This window comes from Typopeltis vanoorti, chromosome 2, assembly GCF_054136105.1.
Source record: "Typopeltis vanoorti isolate ZY-2024b chromosome 2, IOZ_Tvanoo_1.0, whole genome shotgun sequence".
NCBI lineage: Eukaryota > Metazoa > Arthropoda > Arachnida > Uropygi > Thelyphonidae > Typopeltis > Typopeltis vanoorti.
In genome coordinates this window covers 172,329,891-172,355,752 of record NC_143550.1, presented here as the reverse complement: position 1 = coordinate 172,355,752, position 25,862 = coordinate 172,329,891, and the positions used below count along the sequence as shown (strand labels likewise).

The following is a 25,862-nucleotide window of genomic DNA, read 5'->3' as shown; positions in this document are numbered from 1 at the left end:
ATTATATCCCATATAGTTTCTTAGCCGAATAAGAAACTCAAAGAGTTTCATGCTTTCACATATCAAAGGTGGAGCAAGTTCCGATCACTATTCTTGATATTTACAAACTTGATATTATTAACTAGGTCTACCTATTCACTGATGAGACCTCAATAAAGGTTGAAACCGGTCTGGGTAGTGACCTTCTCTCATAATGTAGAACAGTAATACAGCTCCTAGGAGCTAAGTTCACATTATGGGTAAATATCAAGAATAGTGATCGGAGCTTGCTCCACCTTTGACATGAGTTGCCTCAGCTTGCACTACCTTAAGGGTCAGTTGCTGCAATATCCAGGTATTTGCGTACGCTTGGAATCACCGAACTTTATATAGTTTCTACTATATTCGGCATGAAACTCGTTGCGTTCCATGTTTCACTGCCATAAGTTAATGCTGGTAGGATGTGACTATTGAAAAGATGTGCTCTTATGTCTATATCTATGTTTTGGTTGGTAATTGATTTTATTTTGTTGAAGGCTATCCAAGCAGCTCTTTTTCTCCTTGCTATTTCATTTGATATATCATTATTCATTTTTATGGACCGGTCGAGGTAGATGTATTCTTCAACTTTTTCGATGGTGTGAGATTCTAGAGTGACTGTATGATCTTTACAGTATTTGTTTTTCATCCATCTTGTTTTGTCAGGGTGTATTTCCAATCCAATTTTTTGGGAGTTTTGGCTTATGTTATTCAGCATTGATTCTAAGAGTTTGGTCGAGTGAGATATTAATACCACATCATCGGCAAATAATAGGATATTTAATATTTCACCATCAATGTTTATTCCATCTTTCATGTCAATTTTTCGGATGATGCTGTCCAGAGTAGATGTGAATAGATAAGGTGATAAGACATCACCCTGACGTACTCCTCTACTTAAGTTAATTTTAATCGAGTGATTGAAAAGGGTGATATTTGTTGTGCTTTCTTTGTAGATATCTTTTATGAGTTGGACATATGCTTTTTAAAGCTTGGAATACTGCGTTATGCTCAACAGTGTCAAATGCCTTTTTAAAATCTATAAAAAGAAGACAAAGTGGGATCTGGTATTCTCTGCATCTTTCTGTTAACTGAGTAAGAGTTTGAATGTGATCTATTGTTGAAAAGCCTTTTTTGAAACCAGCCTGTTCTTTGCAGTTATTTTCATTGATGGCGGTTTGTATTCAGTTTAGGATGATTTTGGCGAATATTTTATGTGTGTGTGCTAATAGACAGAGAGGTCTATAGTTACTGATGTCTTCTTTATTACCTTTTTTATGCAGAATTATGGTCTTTGATGTTTTCCATTCAGTAGGTACTTTCCTTAATTGTATATATCGGGTAAACTTTTCTACTAGAGCAAGAGTATTTGTCCACCTATTTTTAATTCATCAGATTTTATACCTTCAATTCCTGGTGATCAGTCATTTTTCATATGGTGGATAGCCATTTTTATTTCTTCAGGTAGGACACATGGTATTTCCATATTTTCCAAATTTTCGTCTCGTACTGAAGCTGTGATTACTTGTTTAGATGAGTAAAGGTTTTCATAAAACGATTTTACTATTTTTTCCATTTCACCTCTGTTTTGTGTCTGTTTCCTTGATTGTCTATGAAGGCTGATGGTAGTGGTTGCTTTATATTTATTTCTTTTTCTACTTTTTTTAGGCTACTGCAGAGCCTAGCTGCTTCTGCCAATTTTGTTTTCTATATACGTTATAGCCGCCTTTGATATTCTGCCACAGTTGTTTACAAATAATTTTATATTGTAGACGATCTTTTCCTGTATCTTTCAGTATTCTTCTTTCCTTCAATAATTCTATTGTTCTTGCTGATAGGTGTTCCCTGGTCTTAGGAGGAAGTTTATATGAGGTTCTTTCTTTGCAGTTCATTAATTTATTGTTAAATCTTCGTTGATGTCATTTTTTAATTTCCAGTCGGTTTCTTCCATCTTTTTTCTAAATTATTCTGGGTGCATCTGTTTTGAGTGTTTTTTATGGTTGGACTGTGCTCGTATGCGTTCTTCATTTTTTTTTATGTATTTTGAGAGTGGCTCTTATTGGACGGTTGTCTGAACAAATGTTGCAGTAAGTTTCCCCAATGACTTCGACATTTTTTTTATTATTCTTTTGCAATCTATTAGGATGACATCAATTTCATTTCTTGTCTGTCCATTTGGAGTTTGCCAAGTCCATCTTTTTCCAGTTCTCTTTTTAAAGAAACTATTCATAATGTACAGCCTTTCTGCTTCTACAAATTCTGCCAGGAGTTCACCTCGTTCATTTCTTTCCCCTTCCCCATACGGTCCAATGTATTCTTCTTCAATAAATCCTGTACCAATCTTTGCGTTGAAATCTCCACACACCTATTGTGAATGTTGTTTTTTTCAGTAATGTTTCTCGTAGGTGTTCATAGAAATTTTCTATTTCTTCTTTGTCAGCTGTTGAGGTGGGTGCATAGGCTACTATTATTTTTATTGTTATGGATTCTCCAATTTTTAATATTAGTGTTCCCAGTTGTTCAGAATGGATTGTACAAGAAATAATATTTTTAGTTAGCTTTTCATTTATAAGGAAGCCAAATCCTCCAGCCCTTGTAATAATATCTGAGGCTCCCAGGAAAATTTGGTTGCTATTGTTCCATTTTGCTGTTAATTCAGAGCTTCTAGGGGTTTCACAGATAGCGAGGACATCAAACTTTACATTTTGCAGTTCTTGAAGCAGGAAATCAATATGGGAGTCAGAAGACAGAGTTCGAGTGTTGAAGGAACCAATAAATAGGGTTGAATTTCCAGATGGTGGTCTACCTTCCTCTGTGAGATTCTTAGCACCCCTTGCTCTGGAAGATTTCTCACCACCACCTTGGTGGAATTGCAAAGAGCCGTGCAGGATTGGGGGCCTTTTTCTTCTTCTTCTTGCTGGCATCTTTACAGTGGTCTACAGCACTTCTCCTGACCATGGTTCTGAAGTGCGCCTTTGGTCCATGGCTCCTTATTCATTATTCGGAGTTGCCCGCTTGGGCTTCCCTCATCTGCCACCTGAGGGACGCGCTTGGTAGGGGGTGAGGTCCCCCCCCCCCAAGTACACAAGGCAATAGTTGTGTGCTATTTCCCATAAAAAAAGAATCATTTTTCCCCGGTATCCTTTTTGACGATACCCAAATTTTTGGACAGTCTGAGATCTCGCTTCTTGGAATCACCCTCACATCAAGACGTTACTTCATCCTCGAAGAGCTACTAACATTATACAAATCACAGATCTGCTCAGGTATTGAATACTGCTCACACATATGGAGTGGGGGCCCCTAAAAGCTCTCTCAAAATGCTCGACTCGTACAGAGGAGAGCAATTAGACTTATCAATGATCCATCCCTTACTAACTCTCTCCCCCCACTTTCACACAGACGTATGGTCTCTGCAGCATGTATATTCTAAAAATATTTCCATGGGAAATGCTCATCCGAAATAACACCAATAATTCCTCCGCTCAGTACAAAGCTCATTGGAACACGTGCAGCTGCTGCACAACATCCCTTCACAGTACACCTAGAAACAAACAGAACAAGTTTCTTATCCTCTTTCTTCATCCCTGCAACCTCTGCACTGTGGAATAGTCTCCCACCTGATGTGTTTCCCAAGGAATACAATTCAAAGTCATTCAAATCAAATGTAAACAAATTCCTCCTTTCCCAACCCACTATCCATACATGGTACTAATGTACTATAGGTGACCAGCCAACCTCCTGTGTATGGACCCAACATATTGTGAATCCTTAACAATAAAAATAATAGCATTATTTTTATTGTTATGGATTCACAATATGCATTAAGGGAAGGGCCACTACCCAGACTAGTTTCGACCTTTATTGAGGTCTCTTCAGTGGGAGCCAGGCCCAAGTGGAGATACCAGGCAGAAGCATTAGCAAGGGGTAGCTCCTATAGGAGGAGATGACCTTGCTAATGCTTCTGCCTGGTATCTCCACTTGGGCCTGGCTCCCACTGAAGAAACCTCAATAAAGGTCGAAACTAGTCTGGGTAGTGGCCCTTCCCTTAATGCATTACATTATACATATCTGCAAGGAAATGTGTTTTGCATTATGGGAGATACTGAGATAGGAGTGTTGGTAGCTTGCTCCACCTTTGCAAGGAGTTGCTCGGTGTTGTTCCACTTTACCCCAGTCCTGAAGATACTTTCAGGTGCAAACTTTGTTTGAACACACTTGGATAAAGGATTAAACTAAATTTATTATAGTCTGACCAAGTGAAAAATAAACTTTCAATAGTAAATTCTAAATTTGGCATATAGTACTAACATAGCATCCTGCATATCACACCTGAGGGTACATGTCAGGAATTTAATGGTGATGAATGCTTTGAAATTGCAGCCAACCGTCAGCTTCTTCAGTATACTTATCTCAGTTATATATATATATATATATATATATATATATATATATATATTGTTTTATGAAGAATTAAATGACTAGAACCGAGATTTAAGTAAAATGGTTTTAATATAAACACACTACTAGTTTCGGCCTGTAACAGCCTTCTTCAAGTGACATTATAAAAGAAAAAAAGAAAAAACACTAAACATTGAGGGTAAAAAGACTATGAACAACACAGACAGTCTTTATACATAACTAGCATGAAAACGTTGTAGTTGTATTTGAAGCTGTTCTTTCGTTTGTTGCATTGGTGGGAGAGTGCGTGTTTGCTGCATCACGTGAACGCCAGTACATGATTACAGCTGAATGACTATCTGGGAGGTTGTAGCTTAAGTTGTTATTTAGATGAACAGGATTGAAGATGATTTCTCTAGATTCCACAGTTTTTCTCTCTATTTCGTCACTGCAATGGAAGATGTTAGTAGATTTTTCCCAGCAGACTTTGTGACTTTGGTTATCATCATTAGGATTAGCCGAGAAAAGGATATGACTTGATAATGCACTCGCTCGCTGTCTATTGTAAGTAATGTCTCTCATGTGTTCTTCTATACGCATTTTGACATATTTGTCTGTCTGCCCGAAATAAGGAATATCGCAGTCACATAATATTTTATATACACCAGGGTATTTGAGTTGATGATGACAAGGTTTTGGGTGGCTAATTAAGGAACGGATCTTTGGAAGTGGAGTGAACAAGGTTCTGATATTATATTTTCTTAGAACTTTTGCTAATTTGTGTGAAACAGTACTTATGTAAGGAATAGATATATTGCCTTTGAATCTATTTGTTTCTTCTGAGTGATGTCTAGGAGGATTAAGAAGGAATTTGTCAATGATTTTCTTGGAATATCCATTAACTTCGAAACAAGTTTTCAGATGGTTTATTTCTGTAAGCAGTTCATTTGGGTCATCAAGAAGAGAACGGGCTCTATGTCCCAAGGTGGAAATTATTTCAAGCTTATAAGGAGGGAAATGCTTACAGAAATAAACCATCTGAAAACTTCTTTCGAAGTTAATGGATATTCCAAGAAAATCATTGACAAATTCCTTCTTAATCCTCCTAGACATCACTCAGAAGAAACAAATAGATTCAAAGGCAATATATCTATTCCTTACATAAGTACTGTTTCACACAAATTAGCAAAAGTTCTAAGAAAATATAATATCAGAACCTTGTTCACTTCCAAAGATCCGTTCCTTAATTAGCCACCCAAAACCTTGTCATCATCAACTCAAATACCCTGCTGTATATAAAATATTATGTGACTGCGATATTCCTTATTTCGGGCAGACAGACAAATCTGTCGAAATGCGTATAGAAGAACATATGAGAGACATTACTTACAAGAGACAGCGGGCGAGTGCATTATCAAGTCATATCCTTTTCTCGGCTAATCCTAATGATGATAACTAAAGTCACAAAGTCTGCTGGGAAAAATCTACTAACATCTTCCGTTGCAGTGACGAAATAGAGAGAAAAATTGTGGAATCTAGAGAAATCATCTTCAATCCTGTTCATCTAAATAACAACTTAAGCTACAACCTCCCAGATAGTCATTCAGCTGTAATCATGTACTGGCGTTCACGTGATGCAGCAAACACGCACTCTCCCAACAATGCAACAAACGAAAGAACAGCTTCAAATACAACCACAACGTTTTCATGCTAATTATGTATAAAGACTGTCTGTGTTGTTCATAGTCTTTTAACCCTCAATGTTTAGTGTTTTTTCTTTTATAATGTCACCTGAAGAAGGCTGTTACAGGCCGAAACTAGTAGTGTGTTTATATTAAAACCTTTTTACTTAAATCTCGGTTCTAGTCATTTAATTCTTCATAAAACTATGTATGTTAACCGAGTCAATGATCATTCTGTCTCACACACACACACACACACACACACACACGCACGAGATATCACTTAATTTCTTAATTTTGTCAGGCAGAAGAACGTTTGACAAATAACTGGTCAAATTCTACTGAATGAAGTAACTTGCAATAGTGTCTATGGCATTTACTTAGTTGTGCCAAAATTGCCAAAAGGACCTTACATAATGTGAAAAACAATTATGTAAAAACCAAAAAGACAATGTGCAAACATCAATGGACTAATAAACTATGAACAGTCACTAACAAAGCTCATAAGTAGAATGTTGTACTAAAAGAAATATCACCATAGCAAACTATTCACTATAACAAAGTGTTCCTAAGATCTTCAGAAGTTTGGTATTATGAAAGTGGACTTCATATTGCAAATTTAGTCAAAGACAGTTAAAAATAAAGACAGTTAAAATAAATAAATAAAGACAATTAAAAAAAATATATTATTATTATTATCATTACATAACATCTTGTTTATCTTGTTCCAATAACAACAAGATATATAATAAAATTTTGAATAAAAGACTTAGAAATACTGCAATCTACTCTCATTAAAACAAAATGATTTCAGACATGGAAGATTTTATTTATTTAGCATATGGGGAAAATACTGATGGCACTATCTGGGAGTAAATGCAAGTTCTTGAGGCCTCCAGGGAAGGAGTGTGTGTGTGTGTGTGTGTGGCAGTCATCAGTGATATGATGCAGAGCCTGCACAGTACCACACATGCAAAAGGGTGACTGTGAAATTCTCCACCGATGTAATAAGTGGGCACAGCAGCCTTGTCTGGTCCTAAATGAAAGATCATGTATAGACAATATGTATTTTAAAACAAATTATTGAAAAAAGACAAGAATTTAATTCAGAGACTACATTTGCCCTGTATAGATTATGGGAAAGCTTTTGATGAAATAATGATTGAAAATGATGAAAGAGAAAAATTAGGTGACTTCATATTTCAAATTTAGTCAAAGACAGTTAAATGATATGTTTAACTTGTTCTATCTTTATTATTCTTTCTTTTAATGTTACACGGTGATCAGCATTCATATTTATAAATATAGGGACACAAAAACACACGTGTTGAACAGATTATTTTATTAATTACTAATAAAATAAAACTTGATGTTTCGACCCCTGTATTGAAGTCGTCATCGGAAGGATACAAGTGTATAAGAAACCAAGCTACATGCTCTAGTCCTGTATACTGGTAAACTAAATCTACGTAGTTAATTTATCCTTTTTCCTAGCCTGACCTCTAGTAATAAAACAAATAAATAAATACAACTACAATAAAACTGCTAAAGTCCTCATGTATTAATATTCTTCTGGATTTGTACAGTTCTGATTGTTATAATATGATTTCTTTCAGTTACTGTTGAATGTTACAAACACTTCACCAAGTTATCTTCTTGTAGTGGGATTTTTTAATGGCTAGTTTAGGTTGTTATACAGGTTGTAGATGGGTCCTCCACATTCTTGAAATGGTTAGGCCATCATTTTTGTTGAGATTTGGGTTGTGTTTGAGCATTTCACATGATTCTTTGAATTTTCTCTCAAACCAGGTTTTGGCGCGGTGTAGGGACTTGATATTTTTCCAATCAATTCTATGGTATGTTGGGAGAGCGTGTGTCAGAAAGGCCGGTTTTCCCAAAATGGAGGTATTTAATGTGTCATTTGTGTTTGTCTTGTCTGATTGGGATAATTCGCCCTGTTTCCCCTATGTATGGTATGTTACATGTTACAAACCGACATCATAAGGAGCAGCCAATCGCCCACAAATGAAGTTAGGAGCAACCAACCACCATCGGACCACAGCTTGGTTATCAACCAATCAAACCACAATCTCACCCAAGGTGAACTCTCACTGCTAAAGAAAGGTTTGAACTACACCATTGCTCCAAGGTCAGTGAACAAACTTGATATCGTGTATCATATCAAGAGAGAGGTTTAAGATCCCTCCCCACCAATTTGGCTGATAAAATACGAATGGAAGCATCGTATATACTAAATTCAAACAAAAAATTAAGCACCAACTTAAACAAAACCAAAAATCTAGCCCTTAAATCCTTAAAAAATGACCAAAACATTATAATCACGAAAGCAGATAAAGGCAATGCCACTGTCCTTTTAGACTGTACAACATACATTGAAAAAATGAACCATTTGATATCAGATCACAACACCTACCAAATGGTAAACTACAACCTCACTAAATATAACAAAAAGAAAACAACTGAATTAATCAAATCCGCCCAAACATGGCCCGAAGAAACAACAAAAAAATTAATACCTCATTATGCTCATGTGCCCAGAATTTATGGCCTGCCAAAAATACACAAACCAGGCACGCATCTGCATCCGATTGTTGAAGGAATTGACAGCCCAAATTATCACTTAGCCAAAAAATTAGCAGCCACACTCAAGGAATTGGTAGGTCAGTCCCCTTCCTACATAAAAAATACACATTTCATTAATAAAATTAAAAACATTACACTCAACAACCAAGATTTATTAGTCAGCTTTGACATAACTTCGCTTTTCACCAATGTCCCAATCAATGACACTATCTTGCTCCTACAGAACATATTTCCACACGACATCACGGCCTTCTTTGCCCATGTACTCCGCTCCTGATATTTAGTGTGGCAAAACAATTTTTACCTTCAAAAAGAAGGTACAGCCATGGGCTCACCGTTTTCCCCCCAATAGCTAACTTTCATATAGAAGACTTTGAACAATGTGCTCTAGAGACAGCATGTCTAAAGCCCAAAATTTGGCTCAGATATGTCGACGATATTTTCGCCATTTGGCCCGACGGCTGCGAAGCTCTAAATACATTCCTTAGCCACCTAAACAAACAACACAAACATATCCAATTCACCATTGAAATGGGAAAAAATAACTCTCTTCCTTTCCTAGACACACTTGTCACACATCTTCCCTCTGGCTGTCTCTCCTTCTCAGTTTACTGCATATCTAGACACACACAGGCCAATACATACACAAAAATTCTTACCACCACCCAAAACAAAAACTAGCTGTCATAAGCACCCTTAAACACAGAGCTCTAACAATTTGTTCCAATGAACAAGCTCTAAACCAGGAATACAAGATCATCAACCAAATATTTATAAAAAATGGATAATACAGTAAAAAAACTATTCACAAGCTCCTCAATAAAGATACCAGTAAGAACAAAAAAGATTTCAGGAATGCTATTGCCATTCCTTATGTTAGAGGCATTTCTGAAAAATTAGACACAACACTATGCAAATACAACATTAAAACCACCTTTAAACCCCCAAACAAGTTAAGACACCTACTCAGTTCTTCTAAAGATCCTCTTCCACACCTGGCCCACCAAGGAGTATAAATTACTATTATTATTACTATTACTATTATTACGAGCAACTCCAGGGAGTCATTAGACTCATCGAGGGAGGCCCCAAATCATATTCATCACAACTATTCGATATTCATACAGTATCTATCATATCTCGCCTTAAACTCATTCACTGTCACAGCATCCACCACAGACTCAGGGAGCGCATTCCACTCATTCACTACTCTAAAAGTAAAGAACCCAGCTCTAACACCTTTACTAACCACACTTTTGCCCAGTTTCCATGGATGTCCCCTAGTCCTCCCACAACCAGCACTGTTCTCAAAAATATCTTCTGAATTAATTTTATAGAAACCCTTCAGTAATTTGAATGTCTCAATCATATCTCCCCTCCTCTGCCTATCAACCAATTTTTGCAACCCACAAATCCTCAACCTGTTCTCATACAGTTCATTCCACAGACCTGCTATCATCTTGGTCACTCGCCTCTGGATCCTCTCCACCTCCTCCCCATCAAGAAGAAACTTAAGTCACCAAATCTGAGCACAGTAGTCGAGATGGGGTCTTATCAAGGCTAGATACAGAGGAACAATAACCTGCTTGTCTCTGCTTGTCAACGTATTCTTCAGCAACCAAGTGATTTGATGAGCTGATTTGGCCACTTTTGCAATGTGTCCCCTAAATTTCAATTCCTTATCCACCAACACTCCTAAATCTCGTGCCTCATCAATTTCCTGGAGCACGGTTCCACCAATGCAGTAAACTGCCGCCAATCTTTTCACCCCAAAATGCATAACCTTACATTTTGCCACATTAAATTGACATCCATTCTCCTTAGCCCAGACCTCCAATCTATCCAAATCATCCTGCAAAATTTTGACGTCATCTGCATTCACTATTGCCCTACCCAACTTCGCATCATCTGCAAACAAATGAACTGTTCCTCTCAGATCCTTTCCTATATCATTTATGGACAAATTAAACAGCAGTGGTCCAAGAACAGATCCTTGTGGCACACCACTAGTCACAGGCCGTCTTGTGGACTCTACTCCTGAGTAAACCACTCTCTGATATCTCTCCGTCAACCACCCTCCTATCCATCTCACCAACCCTATGTCCATTCCCATATGCTGCAATTTACTGATTAGAATTCCATGTGGTATCCTGTCAAAGGCCTTAGCAAGGTCCAGTAGAATCACTGTAAACCCATTACCCTTATCCAGTTCAGCCGTCACTGTGTTATAATACGTGAGCAAGTTACTGAGGCATGACCTACCCTTCACAAAACCATGCTGTCCCCGATACAGTATCCCATTTTCTTCTATCCAATCTTGTATTTTCCTCTTGACTATTTTCTCTAAGACCTTGATAATGATTCCTGTTATGCTGATTGGCCGGTAATTTTCAACAGCAGCCTTGGAACCACCTTTGTGCAGTGGAACTATTTTCTTCTCTTTCCACCCCCTTGAGACTGACCCAGTCCTGAGGCTCAAATTAAACAAAATGGTCAAGGGCACTGACAATTCTTTGGCCGCTTCACGTACGACACGAGCTGGTATACCATCTAATCCCACAGATGTATTGACATTGAGGTTCTGTAATAGACTAGTTACCTCTACTTCATTCATCACAATTCCAGTATAAGCTGTTGGTTCTTCCATTCCTGCAAAGTCACCACCTGGATGCTATACTCTTGCAAAGTGCTCACTCAGTAATTCCACAATATCAACTGATTCGGTTACCTCCCTACCCTCAGCATTTTTTAAGATCATTCTACCACGAGCATTTTTCCTTTTACTTGCAACATATTGAAAAAACTGTTTGGGATTCTCTTTAGCCTGCGTGGCCAATTTCCTTTCGTAATCTGCTTTTGCTTTTCTTACCACCCTTATTACCATCCTGGCCTGAGTTTATACTGTTCCTGTGCCTTATGGTCACCCTTCTCCTTAAATTCCCTCCACAATTGTTTCTTTTTTTGCAGCTCAAGCTTAATAGTGTTATTCATCCATTTAACCCCTACTTGATTTATTATTCGGACTCTTGGTATACAGTCAACCATTGCCTCCTGCAAACAGTTCTTAACCACCTCCCATGCACTATCAACATCCAGCCCTTGCAGTTTTACATGCCATGGCATTGAGCCAAGCACACACTTAAACTTGTCATACTTACCAGCCCGGTAATTCCACATGTACCCTGTCTTAATTGTAAATTCGACTCCTTTAGCCACCTCCCAAGTCATGACCTTATGGTCACTCTCACCAATTGGTGGCAACATGATCATGTTCGTTACAGCCACGTTCTCAGTTGCAATTACTAGGTCCAGCACTCTCTGCCCCCTGGTATTTTCCAATACATGTTGCCGTAGATAGTTGTCCCTTAATAACTGCATAAAATCCAATTCCTTCCTCCCATGTGCCCTCTCCTCTTTCCAGTCAATGTTACCATAATTGAAATCACCCATAATAATTACCCTACTTCCACTCATTTCTTCTATTTGCTTATGCATACTATCCCCACCATCCACTCCATCACCCGGTCTATAGCAGCACCCAATTGTATATTTTGTTCTGCTAGATTCTATCTCACACCAAACAGCCTCAAGTGTGCTTTTTCCCCCATCCTGCAGTTCAACTTCTATACTCCTTGGCTGAAGCTCATCAGCTATCATCAATAACACTCCTCCCCCCTTTTTATTCACCCTGTCACTCCTGAACATGCTATACCCGTCGCATTCAATCCCACTAGCTTTATCATCTTCTGTCAGCTATGTTTCACTAATACCGACAACCTGTGGCCTGGAAGTGCCAACCATAGCCAAAAACTCTTCCTTCTTGTTCCTAATACTCCTGGCATTAGTGTACATGAATCGCAGAAGCCCATTTGTCCCATCCCTACTTTCATAGTGTAAATAATGTAACATATAATGTAACAAGGGGTATAATACATGTAACATACCATAAATAGGGGAAACAGGGCAAACTATCCCAATCAGACAAGACAAACACAATCAACACATTAAATACCTCCATTTTGGGAAAACCGGCCTTTCTGACCACGCACTCCAAACATACCACAGAATTGATTGGAAAAATACCAAGTCCCTACACCACACCAAAACCTGGTTTGAGAGAAAATTTAAAGAGTCATGTGAAATGCTCAAACACAACCCAAATCTCAACAAAAATGATGGCCTAACCATTTCAAGAATGTGGAGGACCCATCTACAACCTAAACTAGCCATAGAAAAATCCCACTACAAGAAGACAACCTAGTGAAGTGTTTGTAACATTCAACAGCAACTGAAAGAAATCATATTATAACAATCAGAACTGTACAAATCCAGAAGAATATTAATACATGAGAACTTTAGCAGCTTACTGTAGTTGTATTTATTTATTTTAATTTTTAAAATTTTATTTTATTTTTATTTATTTATTTATTTTTTTTTATCACTAAAGGTCAGGCTAGGGAAAAGGACTATTTAACTACGTAGATTTAGTTTACCGGTATACAGGGCTAGAGCATGTAGCTTGGTTCCTTATACACTTGTATCCTTCCGATGATGACCTCGATACAGGGGTCGAAACGTCAAGTTTTTATTAGTAATTAATAAAATAATCTGTTCAACATGTATGTTTTTGTGTCCCTAAATTTATAAATATGCATCTTTATTATTATTTGCCAGTCTGGTTGGTCAAGTGATTAGCATATCCCCTCTCAAGCCAAAAGGCTGCAGATTTGAATCCCACCTGGGCATTCTAAGTCATTCAAATCAAATGTAAACAAATTCCTCCTTTTCCAACTCACTACCCATACACGGTACTATTGTACTATAGGTGACCAACCAACCTCCTGTATGATTGCAATATTGGATGTCTGTGATTGTCTGCAAAAATACTAGTAGTAGTGGTAGGCAGTAGATGGTGTTGACATAGTTGCGGTTCATTGTAGTTGGTAGATTGATTGGTGGAGATGGAGAGGTAGAGTAGGTGCCCCTCCCTTGACGAGTCTTTGAACTTCCTGGAGTTTAATAATAATAATAATATTATAATTATAATAATATAATAATAATAATAAAGAAAAACTATGGAGTATAATGAAATAATAAGAATATCCACTATATTTTGTGTCTTTATATACCAAAGTATATAAAGACACAAAAATAAAGTTACAATTAGGTAATAAATAACAGAAGAGATTGAAATTAATAAGTGTATAAAACACGGATGTAGTTTATCCAACTTTATTCACTATATCTCATCTCATCTTCCTTTCCCTCTTTTTACCTTGCGGTGTCGAGGGTTTATTAATCATCAGACCTCAAACCGTTCACAGGATAAGGTGGTCAGCCCTACGCTCCGGTGTATCCTATGTCCATAATGTTGAGTTCTCAAGGACGGTTTGTGGGATGAAAACTCCCTAGGATAAACTGAGGGGGAAAAAACCCTTACTGTCCACACCCAAGACCAGCTAACTTGGCTATGGCTGAGGAAGCTCCTTCAGCTCCTTACGTCACCGACAGGAATCAAACCTAGGACACTCCTTTCCCAGGCATATGGTTGAAAAGCACACAGCCACTAGGCTAACTGCGCAGACTTATTCACTATATATATTGATCAAATTATTAAAATATGGAAAACAACTATAAAAACAAAGTAGCCAATTAATCAGAAGAATTGTTATCAATACAATGCTGCATACAGATGGTCAGATTATATTACAAGATAATGAAGACTATCTTCGAAAATCATTTATGAATTAAATCAAAAATATTTTGCAAATATTAGATTAAAAAAAAATAGTCACAGAAGATAAAATAATAGGACAGGTGACAAAGTTTAATTATTTACATTGCATAATAATATACCTAAAAGACAAAGATATAGATGAAAAAATAAAGAAATTTCAGAAAATCTGTGGAACAATTAAAAGAACACTGAATAAAAATGCAAGACGAGAAACCCTATTTAAATTTTACAAAGTAATGGCTACGTCACTCTATTACATGGTTCAAAAATATGGACTGTTAAAAACAAAGATCAATGTAAAATACAGCAGCAGTAATGAGATTTTTAAGAACAATTAAAGAATGCACAAAATTAGACCACATAAAAAGTGAAGACATTAGAAGAGAGCTAGGTATTTACAACATTAACAAAAATATCCAAGGAACACAGAGAGAAATGGAAAGAGCATTCAAATAGAACAGAACAGAAAGATATTGGCAACTAAAAGAAGTGGAGAAATGGAGAACAAAGGGAAAGAAAGTGAGAGAGATTAGTGAAGCTGGAAAAGGAAAATATCTAAACCTTGATAATAGAACCAAAATATACAAAATAAATGAAACAAAATGTTGTATTAACAATTATTGGAATAAGTGAGACTTGCTCGGATGAGAAATACATCCTAACAGGAATAGAGATGGAAGGGTATGATATTTTTCATAAAGGCAGGCAGTGGAGTGCTCTTGATAGTAGCAGAGAAGGCATCTCCATTCAGGGTGGATATGCGTTCAGATGCAAGCAGCAAATGCAAGCAGCAAATAGTGGCAGTGGTTTTGAGGAAGTGTGGTGTAAGCTAAAGGTAAACAGGATGAAACATTTAGTTGGGCACTGCTGTAGATCTGGTAATGTAAAGGTGTGGGGAAAAAGGAAATGAATAGGAAAATTAGCCTGAGAAATAAGAAAAGGATGATCATTATGGGTGCCTTTAACTATGGTAATACAAATGGAATAAAGAAATAGCATTCAGGAGTAAAGAATAAATTTCTGGAGTTTTTGAGAGAGAGAGAGATATCTTAGACATATGTAAATGTAATAGAGGGCATACAAAAAAAAAAGTTCAAGCATCTTGGATTTTATCTTCTTATCAGAAGATGTTATTATAAATTAGGTGTCAAATCTCTCTCTCTCCAGTTGGTGAACGTGATTATGATCCCTTGGATGAAATGAACTGAATGACAGCCTCACAAGTGAAAGGTGCTCACACCCATCCATCCATCAACTTCATGATGGAAAAAGAAAAGGATGGAAAATTAAACTTCCTGAACATTCTCCTTTCCCATACCCATCTTGGATACTTGCAACATCCATTCACCATAAACCAACTTTCACAGGCACTACATACAAGATTCAGCCTATCATCCATCTCAAAAAATGAGATTATCATTATCCTTGCTCAACAGTGCATGTCATCTGCTCTAATCTTGAGAATCTTCAACAAGAACTGAACACAATCCAAAGAATCACACTACAGAATGGCTTCACAAATTCAAAGAAGTTTAAATACTTCCTAGAGACTTACCAGCATATCTTTAAGAATTTTGAACCTTGACAGAAAGTCCCAATTCCACATATCAATGGGCATCTCAGAAGCAAATGCAAAGATAGTGACGAAATACAATATAGTCCCTTATATTCTTTCTGATAAACAAAATTCCCCCTTGGCTAATCCACAAAAGATAAACAGGCCTCTCTCTCTCTTACCCCCTCCCTAGTGTTTACTAGGTTCAGTGTAATTTTCTCTGCTTGTCCTTTACACAAACAGAATTTCAGTTGAAAAATGAATACAGGAATGCCAGTCTTATATCAACCACAATAAACCGAAATCTGGCCTAGCACAGCATAGAATGGACTCCAACCATAATGTCCTCTGTTCCAATACCCATCTGTTACAGTGGTTTCGGTTAAGTTTGAGCAGTTGTCTAAACTGCCTAAACTTAAATCAGAATGACTGTCTATCCATTGCCAAGATGTTGGAGATTCTCATCCCCATAAGTGGCAAGCAATAGCATGTTTCCATTGCTTGCCCTCCTTAAATGTTATGTCATTCAAAATTACTTACTTGCTGCTGTCATCTTATTGTACACACCAAGTTACTGAATTAGAAACTTATTTAAGCTAGGAGGCCCAACAGTGTTGGGTCTCCTTTAGCTCAAATTACAACACATATGCAGTTTGGCATAGATTACATGAGGTGTTAGATTGCATATACATCTACAACCTATCAGGTGTTCACCAGACAGTCCTTCAGCTGTCTAAGATTTGACAGAAGAGGACTTCACACTCAGATCTGTTTATCTAACAAGTCCCATACATTTTTAATGGGGCTTCAGATCAGGGATTTGTGGTAGCTAGGAAAGATGGCAGAAGTCACTGTCCTAAACCATTGCTAAACAATTCTTGCATGATGGGACAGTAGCACTGCTGTCCATGAAACTGTTACCTGCTGGATAAAAAGTCAACATTGCTGGATGGACTTCATTGGCAACAATATTCAGATATTCCCTGGAGAATGCCACCTTCCAGCAATGTTAGAGGACTCCAGTTGTCACAGAACATGCCCAACACCATAACACCATCTCCAGAAACTTGAGTTATGTTTACAAGGTAAGCTGGGTTCATTGCTTCATGAGGCTGCTGTCAACCTCTCTGCCAACCATTAAGTACAGAACAAGGTGTAACATTACTCGTCAGACCACATGACTTTTTTCCAGACTTCTGGTGTCCAGTCACAGTGCTCCTGACACCACTGTACGCAAACTTTCCAGTTCTTTGCAGAAATTAGTGGTTTCTGTATGACTTTCAATACCAATATTATTTAATTCCTTGTGCACAGTTTAGTGAGATATGGGTCAGGAACAGCTTTCATTCAATGCTTCTGTCAATTGCTATACATAGCAATTTTCACTATATTATTTCAGGAAATTACAATGTACTAGGATATACATTAAAATAAATTTTAATATATTTCTATATTTCGGCAACGTCACGCTGCCATTTTCAAGAACTTATGTACAAGATACGTGCATCAAGAACTTATGTACAAGATACATGCACGCAGGCACAGCACAAACAATAAATGAGTAAGAAGAATGAAGCTATTATTTCTCCTAAAGTCCTGATGGTGCCTTCTAGCGGGCGATGTTGGTATTCTTGGGCGATTGGGTTGGAGGTCTTCTGATGTAAGTTTCCCAAATTTGAGGAAGTCTCATGCAGCCAAATTTGTTGAGGTTTGGTTCGTTTCTTAGGGCTGAAGCTGATTCTATGATTCCCCTAGACCTACCTGGGGTGTACCAGGTCCCTTGCAGCTGTAAGCTGTCCTACTTCGGCCAAACAGGCAGGACAGCAAATATCAGAATTTCAGAACACAAGGACTACATCCGGTTTCACCAATACAGCCACTCTGGTCTTGCTGACCATGCTCTGGATACTTGCCATAGAATACGGTGGAAAAAAGCCAGGATAATACACCGTAGCAAATACAGATATGAAAGGCTTTTCATAGAATCAGCTTCAGCCCTAAGAAACGAACCAAACCTCAACAAATTTGGCTGCATGAGACTTCCTCAAATTTGGGAAACTTACATCAGAAGACCTCCAGCCCAATCGCCCAAGAATACCAATATCGCCCGCTAGAGGGCACCATCAGGACTTTAGGAGAAATAATAGCTTCATTTTTCTTACTCATTTATTGTTTGTGCTGTGCCTGCGTGCACGTATCTTGTACATAAGTTCTTGAAAATAGCAGCGTGACGTTGCCGAAATATAGAAATATATTAAAATTTATTTTAATGTATATCGTAGTACGTTGTAATTTCCTGAAATAATATAGTGAAAATGCATAACCAACATCTAAGCCTTTCAACGAGAATATACATAGCAAGTTCTGTTTTTTGTATAGCCTTCTCAGATATCTCACTTTTTTTGAGAAACCAGTCAGCTCTGCTGTTTTCAAATTCATGGCACCAGCAAGATGAGAATCACAATAACCTCTTTATCAAACTCTGAAAGATCCTTTGTTTATCCTATTGCGATCAACACTATTGATGATTACTGACCAGCAGCATTCTTAAATAGTTGCCTATAACACATGATGATGCATGTGACCAAATATTTTGCATATATGCTACATCAGTGTTTCTCAAACTTCAGATATTCGCATACCCCTTCTTAAATTTTTATTAATACCAAGTACCCCCTTATCAAATAATAAATAAATAAAGTATATTTTATTGTAAATGTCTATTTTATTTGAATTTATATGTTCATGTACACAAAAAATATGATTTATTTTTAATAGAACAAAATTTGAAATAGGTGTTCCTCTTCGTTTCCAGTCCCATTATTTCAAGCAAGAATCACCTCAAGTCTTGTAAATCAGTAATTTACAAGACTTGAGATATGTAGAGCAGCTATTAAGAAGTGCAAATGATTGGTGCAGTATTAACAAAAGATCACGTGAACCAAAGACAAATTAGCATTTCAACAATTGAGTTGAAATGCTAATTCTCTTCAACCGAATTCCATAACATCTCAAACACATTCACTATATATTTCTTAGTTTTAACATGTTCACGATGGGAGTGGTGTCAAGCAAAACCATATATGTTGCACCGGCAACATTTGGTTTTGCTTGAGTCTAAACAGCAGTTTCTGTTGGAGGAGAGATGTGATTCATTAGCGAAGCATTATCAGGTCATCTCTATCTACAGGAGTTGCCAAGTAGGTAGTTGCCAAATAGGTAGAGATGACCTGCTAATGCTTCTGCCTGGTATCTCCACTTGGGCCTGGCTCCCACTGAAGAGACCTCAATAAAGGTCGAAACTAGTCTGCGTTGTGGCCCTTCCCTTAATTCATAACATTAGACATATCCGCAAGGAGATATGTTTTGCATTATGGGAGATACTGAGATAGGAGTGTTGGTATCTTGCTCCACCTTTGCAAGGAGTGCACTGGTGTTGTACCACCTTACCCCAGTCCTGAAGATACTTTCAGGCACAAACTTTGTTTGCTCACACTTGGATAAAGGATTAAACTAAATTTATTATACTCTAACCAAGTGAAAAATAAACTTTCGAGACTATTCAACAGAAAACAACAGAAGTTATGAACATCAACCTTCCTAACAGAAAAGAGGGCTGATAAACATCAACCAACATTCAATGTATCAAACTCTCACATGCTGGTCTAGCATGGTACTGATACCAACCAAAGAATTCTTTGGAGTGACAAAAGCAGCATCTACTAAAGGAGAGTTCTGAGGGCATACTGCCTTACATCAACTTGAATCAAATGACGGGTCAAGAATAACAAAATTTTGGAAGATTATGAGATTAAAATCTGAACTGCATTAATTAACATTTTATATATATATATCTGCTCAATTAAAATGATTTCAATAGCATGATAGTACACATATTCTCATGTGTAAAATGAATAACTTACTGAATTATATTAACATACTCCTACTGTTTAACAGACTTGATTCTGATAAGACAGACATATAACAAGACTAATAAAAGCCTCATCTGGCTTGAGGAAATCAAAAAACAACTCATTTCTAAACAAACATTAGTTCTGAGAATTTACAGGACCCTAAAATTGCACAAAGTGAAAGTTCCTTTGGAAATCACTGTAGACACCAGAGATTCCCCTACTTCCAACCTCTTCAAACATATTGCAAGATAACTGGAACAACACATATGTAGGCGTAATCCTTTAAAAAAAAAGAAAAAATTAAAGAAAAAAAAAACAGAACTAAGCAAAGAATCATTAGACCTTCTAGCAAGCAGAGATGTCACAAAATTGTTTATAAATGTCTCCAGAGAAGAAACTTTAAACAGTTGGATGTTATCCTGAGAATATCCTCAAGGATAACATCCAACTGTTCAAATGTTACATAGAGAACACTTTTTTCCTGTTTCAAGAAAAATAAACAACAAGAGAGTCTTGTTCTGGACTCACTTCTATCTCTGCTTCTAATCAATTCATTCGTGGAATCATTGGAAAAGAAAACCCTAAAAAAAAGTATTGTCAAGTGTAAATGATACAGAAACTGTATCATTTACACTTGATATACAGAAAGCCTACCAATGATGGAAGATATACTCATGCTCCATCTAACCACCATCCCTTGCAAAAGATATGAATAATTAAAATACTAAGGCAAAGAGCATACAACATCTCTAGTAACATAGAGCAGATCAAGAACTTAGATAATTCAGCCACAACCAACAAAATTTCTAAAATACTTTGTTGATATGACATAAGTGTAGCTTTCACCGTACTATGCAAGATGCCAAGATGTTTACATTCTCCTAAACCATGTCATCCACTTCTCAAGAAATAAAAATCTACATTTCATGTGGCATATGTCATGTAAGACAAGCAAAACAATCTAGAGAGAGGGAGAGAGAGATCTATTTGTCAGAGCAAGTTAAAAATGTGACAAGGAAAAGAAAACACAAATCCAAATTATCATACAACCAATGAAAGTCATCCCATCATACTATGGCAGAAAATGGAAATGCTGTATATGCATTTCCATAACTTGCTCAGTCAGAAAATTCAAGGATACTGTGGAAATGCTACACATACCTACATAATGCAATAAAACCAAAATAACATCTTCCACAAAGTCTGGTCATAGTTCATCAAAAATCTCATGCACATCGATCCTGAATATAATGAACATTGTTTTGAAATATGGCAGTTTTCAGTTAAGTGTATGCCATCATGATTCAATATTCAACAAATGATCTAATTCCTGTTAACTGTGATAAAGCAAAAGTCTTTTCTCATTAAACTTATATCTAAAAAAATCTCCTGAAGTGTACAAAAAAGTACATAAACTTAGTAGTAAAGTATAATACTAATAATTATTTATCTCAATTTTTATTTTTTAAATTGGATTGTAACAATAACTAGATAGGCAACTTTCTCATACCACATATGGCAGTACTTGTTTCAATTTTAATTATTATCTTCTTCACATTAAAGAAAGGAGCTATAGAAAATGACAACTTAATGACACATAAAAATTTCAAAATAAACTTACAAGAGATATTAGAGATTCCAAAAGTTTTTCAGATGGCTGTCCAAGAAAATGCAGTATTTGAAATAAACGAGCAAATCCAACAACTGAAGTAAAATGTTTCTGAAAAATAAACGTTTGTTTTAGTCATAAAAAAATCAATTTTATTTTCAGATATGTAAATATAAAATGATCTTTTATTTATAAAAGATCATTTTATATTTACTTTTGTATTCTATTAATACAATTAAGAAAACCATTGTTTATATAACAATACTTTATGAAAAGAAGGCAATGAAAACTAGATGTTACAGAAATTTATTTCACAATTATTTATATATATATATATATATATATAGCAAAAAATACCTATGAATCCAATCTAGTTATTGTAATTATAAGATAATTCACAGATTACAATCATGTTTTATAAGTCTTGTATATTATCAGTTTAAACCTTTTTAAATGATGGTTGAGTAAAAAAGTTGCTTTTGATTTAAATCTGTTGACTTTTACATCAACTGCCTAAGCATCCTAAAAGACCAAGCACACCACCTTTGGAACTAAATATTACTATGCATTATGAGACAGGTCACTATCCAGACCAGTTCTGACATTTATTAAGGTGAAAAAGTAAAGGGGTATTCATCATAGGCCTATAGTAGTTAGTATAAGGGTGCATGAGAGCCTCACAGTATTAGGAGAGAGAAAAGATAGAAAGATAGTATGAAAGAGAGAAAAAGGCATCAGCTCTTTTATAACATCATACAGCCAAAGCCGATCAGTTTCCCGTTTTCACCAGTCTCATGCAGATAAACAACCTAAATATCAACTGAAACTAAACTGCAAAGATGACTGATACCCAGATGACAGCCTTATCTGAGTTAATTGCCTTGAGTTGGCCTTCTCTGCCTGGAATTGCACTCCAGTCATCCCTGCAATTGATCATAAGACTACATTGAATTAAAAGGATGGAACCATTTAACAAGCCTCTCACAATAAAAATAGACAGAATTATATCTCTCCCTTGTGAATATTGCAAAATGTGGGTGGTCTATACTACCTAGCCAAAAATTTGATATCTCCAAGAATGCTTCTTTCTAAATACAATAATTGTCTGAGTTTGAAGTCTCGTCAGCCAGAGCCAGAAAGATTCCAATGGTAGCATAACATCACTGGCCAGAAGGGTGAAGCAAAATGCTTTTTATTCCCCGTTGTCTGAAAGGGAGGACAAATTGAAGGAAAGATTTATGAGCTGTAAGCTCGCCCTGGGGAGGCACGGAGATTAATTGTTGTTGCTAGTATTTAGGATGGCTTTTGGTCTCTTGTATTTGAAGAGGTCAGTTTCATCATAGTTTGCTGCTTATTTAACTAGATCGTTGGGATGTGTAGAGATCTTTGAGAAGAATTTTTCTGCTGTAGTTTGTAGGAAGGAGTAGATGTAAGGGATGTTTGTATCTCTATGCAGTTGGACGTTTCTCACAAACCACCACGGTGCATCCATGATCATGCGCAAACACTTATTCTGCACTCTCTGCAGCCTGAGGATGTTGGTGTTGGATGTGTGGCTCCAGGCTGGAGATGCATATGTTATTATGGGGTGGATTGTCAGCAGGTAGAGAAGTACTTTGATTCTGGTATTTAGCTTGCTTTATCTATTTATTAGAGGATAAAGTTGTGCGATGGTTTTAGATGCTTTAGTGCATAAGGCTTTGATGTATGGGCTGAACGTTAATCTTTTGTCTAGAATTACCCCAAGATACTTTGTTTCTGTTTGCCAGGGGATTTTGGTGTTGAATAGATAAAGGTCCTCCTTGGGAGTTGCCAATCTTCTGGTGAAAAGTATCGCTATACTCTTTTGGGGATTCACTACTAATCTCCATTTGGAGAACCATTGTTCTAGTTTTATTAGGTTTTCTTGCAGTTTTTTAGTAACGAGATGTGGTTGTAGAGATCTGGCAAGTACTGCTGTGTCATCTGCATAGAGTGCTAAGATGGATGACATTGGGTTGTGTGGGATGTCTGCAATATATATCAAGAATAAGATCGGTGCCAGCAGGGAACCTTGGGGAACACCCGCAGAGATCCGTCGCTGACTTGAAACTGTTCCGTTTATTTCACTTGTACGTGTCTGTCCTGGAGGTAAGATTTAATCAGGTGGACGATTCTTGATGGTATGCCTGCTGAGATGAGTTTGTGTAGTAATCTGAAGTGCCATATCTTATCAAAAGCTTTTGCTATGTCGAGGAAAACTGCTCCAGTGTGTTGGTGCCAATTGTAGCTGGTGGTGATGTACTCAATTATCCTATGAATCTGTTGAGTAGTACTGTGATGTTGTCGAAAGCCAAATTGTTCCTTTGGAAGGATATTTAACTCGTTTACTGAGGCTTGGAATTTGGAGAGAATGATTTTTTTGGCAATTTTGCCCAAGTCTGAGATTCAGGCAGGTGTGGATCTTTACCTGGTTTATTCACTGAGACCACATCTGCGACTTTCCAATAGCTGTGGAAATAGTTAAATCGAAACATGGTGTTGATTATGGTGGCGAGATGTACGACAGCTCTTTGGGGCAGCAGTTTAATTATTCTATTTGTTATGCCATCTGGGCCAGGGGCTTTTTTATTCTTCAGCTTCTTTAGAACTTCATAGATTTCCGCTGATGAGGTGTTTGCAGGTTTGTTGTTGCAGGTGTCGGTGAGTTTTAGTGCATGTTTAAAGAGTCTAGGCTATACTGTAGCTTAATATTTTGTAGGATAGCAATGTCAAGTATGTCGGCTGTGCCATACGTACTATGATGTATTGGTTCTGTGGGGCCTGCCACCACTGCATAGTTTAAACTGGAGTAGCTGAAGACAGTGTAGCCGTTTCTGTTGGTGGTTTTGCTGTTCCATGCAGGGTGTTTCGCATTTAAGTCACCGGCAATGATGACTTGCTCTTTACTGCCCAGGACGGCACCAGATCTGAATGTAGTAGATTCTTTGATGGAGGGTTGTAATCTGCATAAGGTGTTAGTTTCCCAGCTGAGGTAGTGGGTACTACTATTCCTGTGAGCTCTAGATTTCTGGTTGAGGGGCTGGTTACAGAGTGGTGATCGATGTTGCTTTTTATGAAAATGGCGGTGCCACCTCCTCTGTAGTTTATTCTGTCGTTTCTGTGGAGGAGGTGTCCTCTAACTTTGGGGTTGTCTGCTGGTCTTAAGTGGGATTCATTTATTAGGATGATGTCTGGGTTGTATCTCACTGTGAATTCTTGGAGTTCCAGAATTTTGTTTCTAAGTCCGTTCATGTTCCACGCAATGATCTGTAGGGAAACCGGGGTGCTTTCGTTTTTATGCATTTATGAGAGCTGCTAGGATGGATTGGGTTTCTTGTAGAAATCTTTTTCTGGAGTCTGATGTGGGGTTAGATTTACTGAACTCTTGCAGCATATTTACGAGGGAGTTTGTGATGACGGCTGCTAAATTTGGGTGGTATTGTTCCTGAGTGGCCTTTGTTGAGTGGACTACATCTGCATAGGTCTTCATCTGCCATTTGTGGTTTGCTTCAATCGGGGCTTCTGGTTGTGGCAATTGGTTCTGTATCGTGTTTTGTTGACCTCTGGTGGGTTGAGGAGCTGGGGCTACTGGTTTTTGTAGATTAGCAGAGGGAGCAGATTGTCTGCTTTTTGGGTTGTATACATCCTTTGTAGTTTGCTGGATGCAGAAAATTTTGCACATTTAGCAGGGGTGGATTTTGGCTTGGTGCAGGTGTTTGTGGGGTGGCTCTAACTGCATTTTAAGCACTTGTATTCAGCTTTACAAAATCTCTGGGCATGACCATACTTTTGGCACCTGTGGCACTGTCCTGATGAGGTCCTTTTTTTTTAGTGGTTCTGGGCTGATTTTTAGCCTGCAAATTGATGTTAGGTCATATATGTTTTTGTATGCCTGGTGAATCTATACTAAGACGAGTGGCATCGGACTTATGTCTGCTCTGGTCATTCTGCTGACCTTGATGGGTGGTAGGTCTTGGTAGCAGAGATCAGCAGCTATGTCTTCTGTATGTATGTGTTCTGATACTCCATGGAGAACCACCTTCAGGCTCCTCTCGGAGTCGAGAGTGAAGGTGTGGTATTGTACACCTTTATTGTCTAGCTCTTTTGTGAGTCTGCGGTAGTCCATTATAGTCGCAGGTTGAATTTTGATGCCATCGTCTAAATTCTTTGCTGCTGTGTATGCTATCTATAGATTAGTCATAGTGGCCCTTAGTTCCATCCACCTGTCCTTTTCTCTTAAGATAATTGGGGGCAATTTCTCTTTAAGTGGAGGTGGGAGGGATGGGGGGGTCAGAGTTTTGTCCGTCTTCCTCCATCTGTG

General features: G+C 37.4%; 1 protein-coding gene across 1 annotated transcript in view; it reads right to left on the bottom strand.

Moving 5' to 3' along the window:
• The window catches only part of LOC150109672 (neurobeachin-like protein 1), a 1,254,229-nt gene that overhangs the window by 967,423 nt on the left and 260,944 nt on the right, over positions 1-25,862 (bottom strand). The window contains exon 12 of the mRNA XM_090413954.1: positions 21,533-21,631. Coding sequence (XP_090270080.1) covers positions 21,533-21,631 — 99 coding nt within the window. The remainder of the gene's footprint in view (positions 1-21,532; positions 21,632-25,862) is intronic.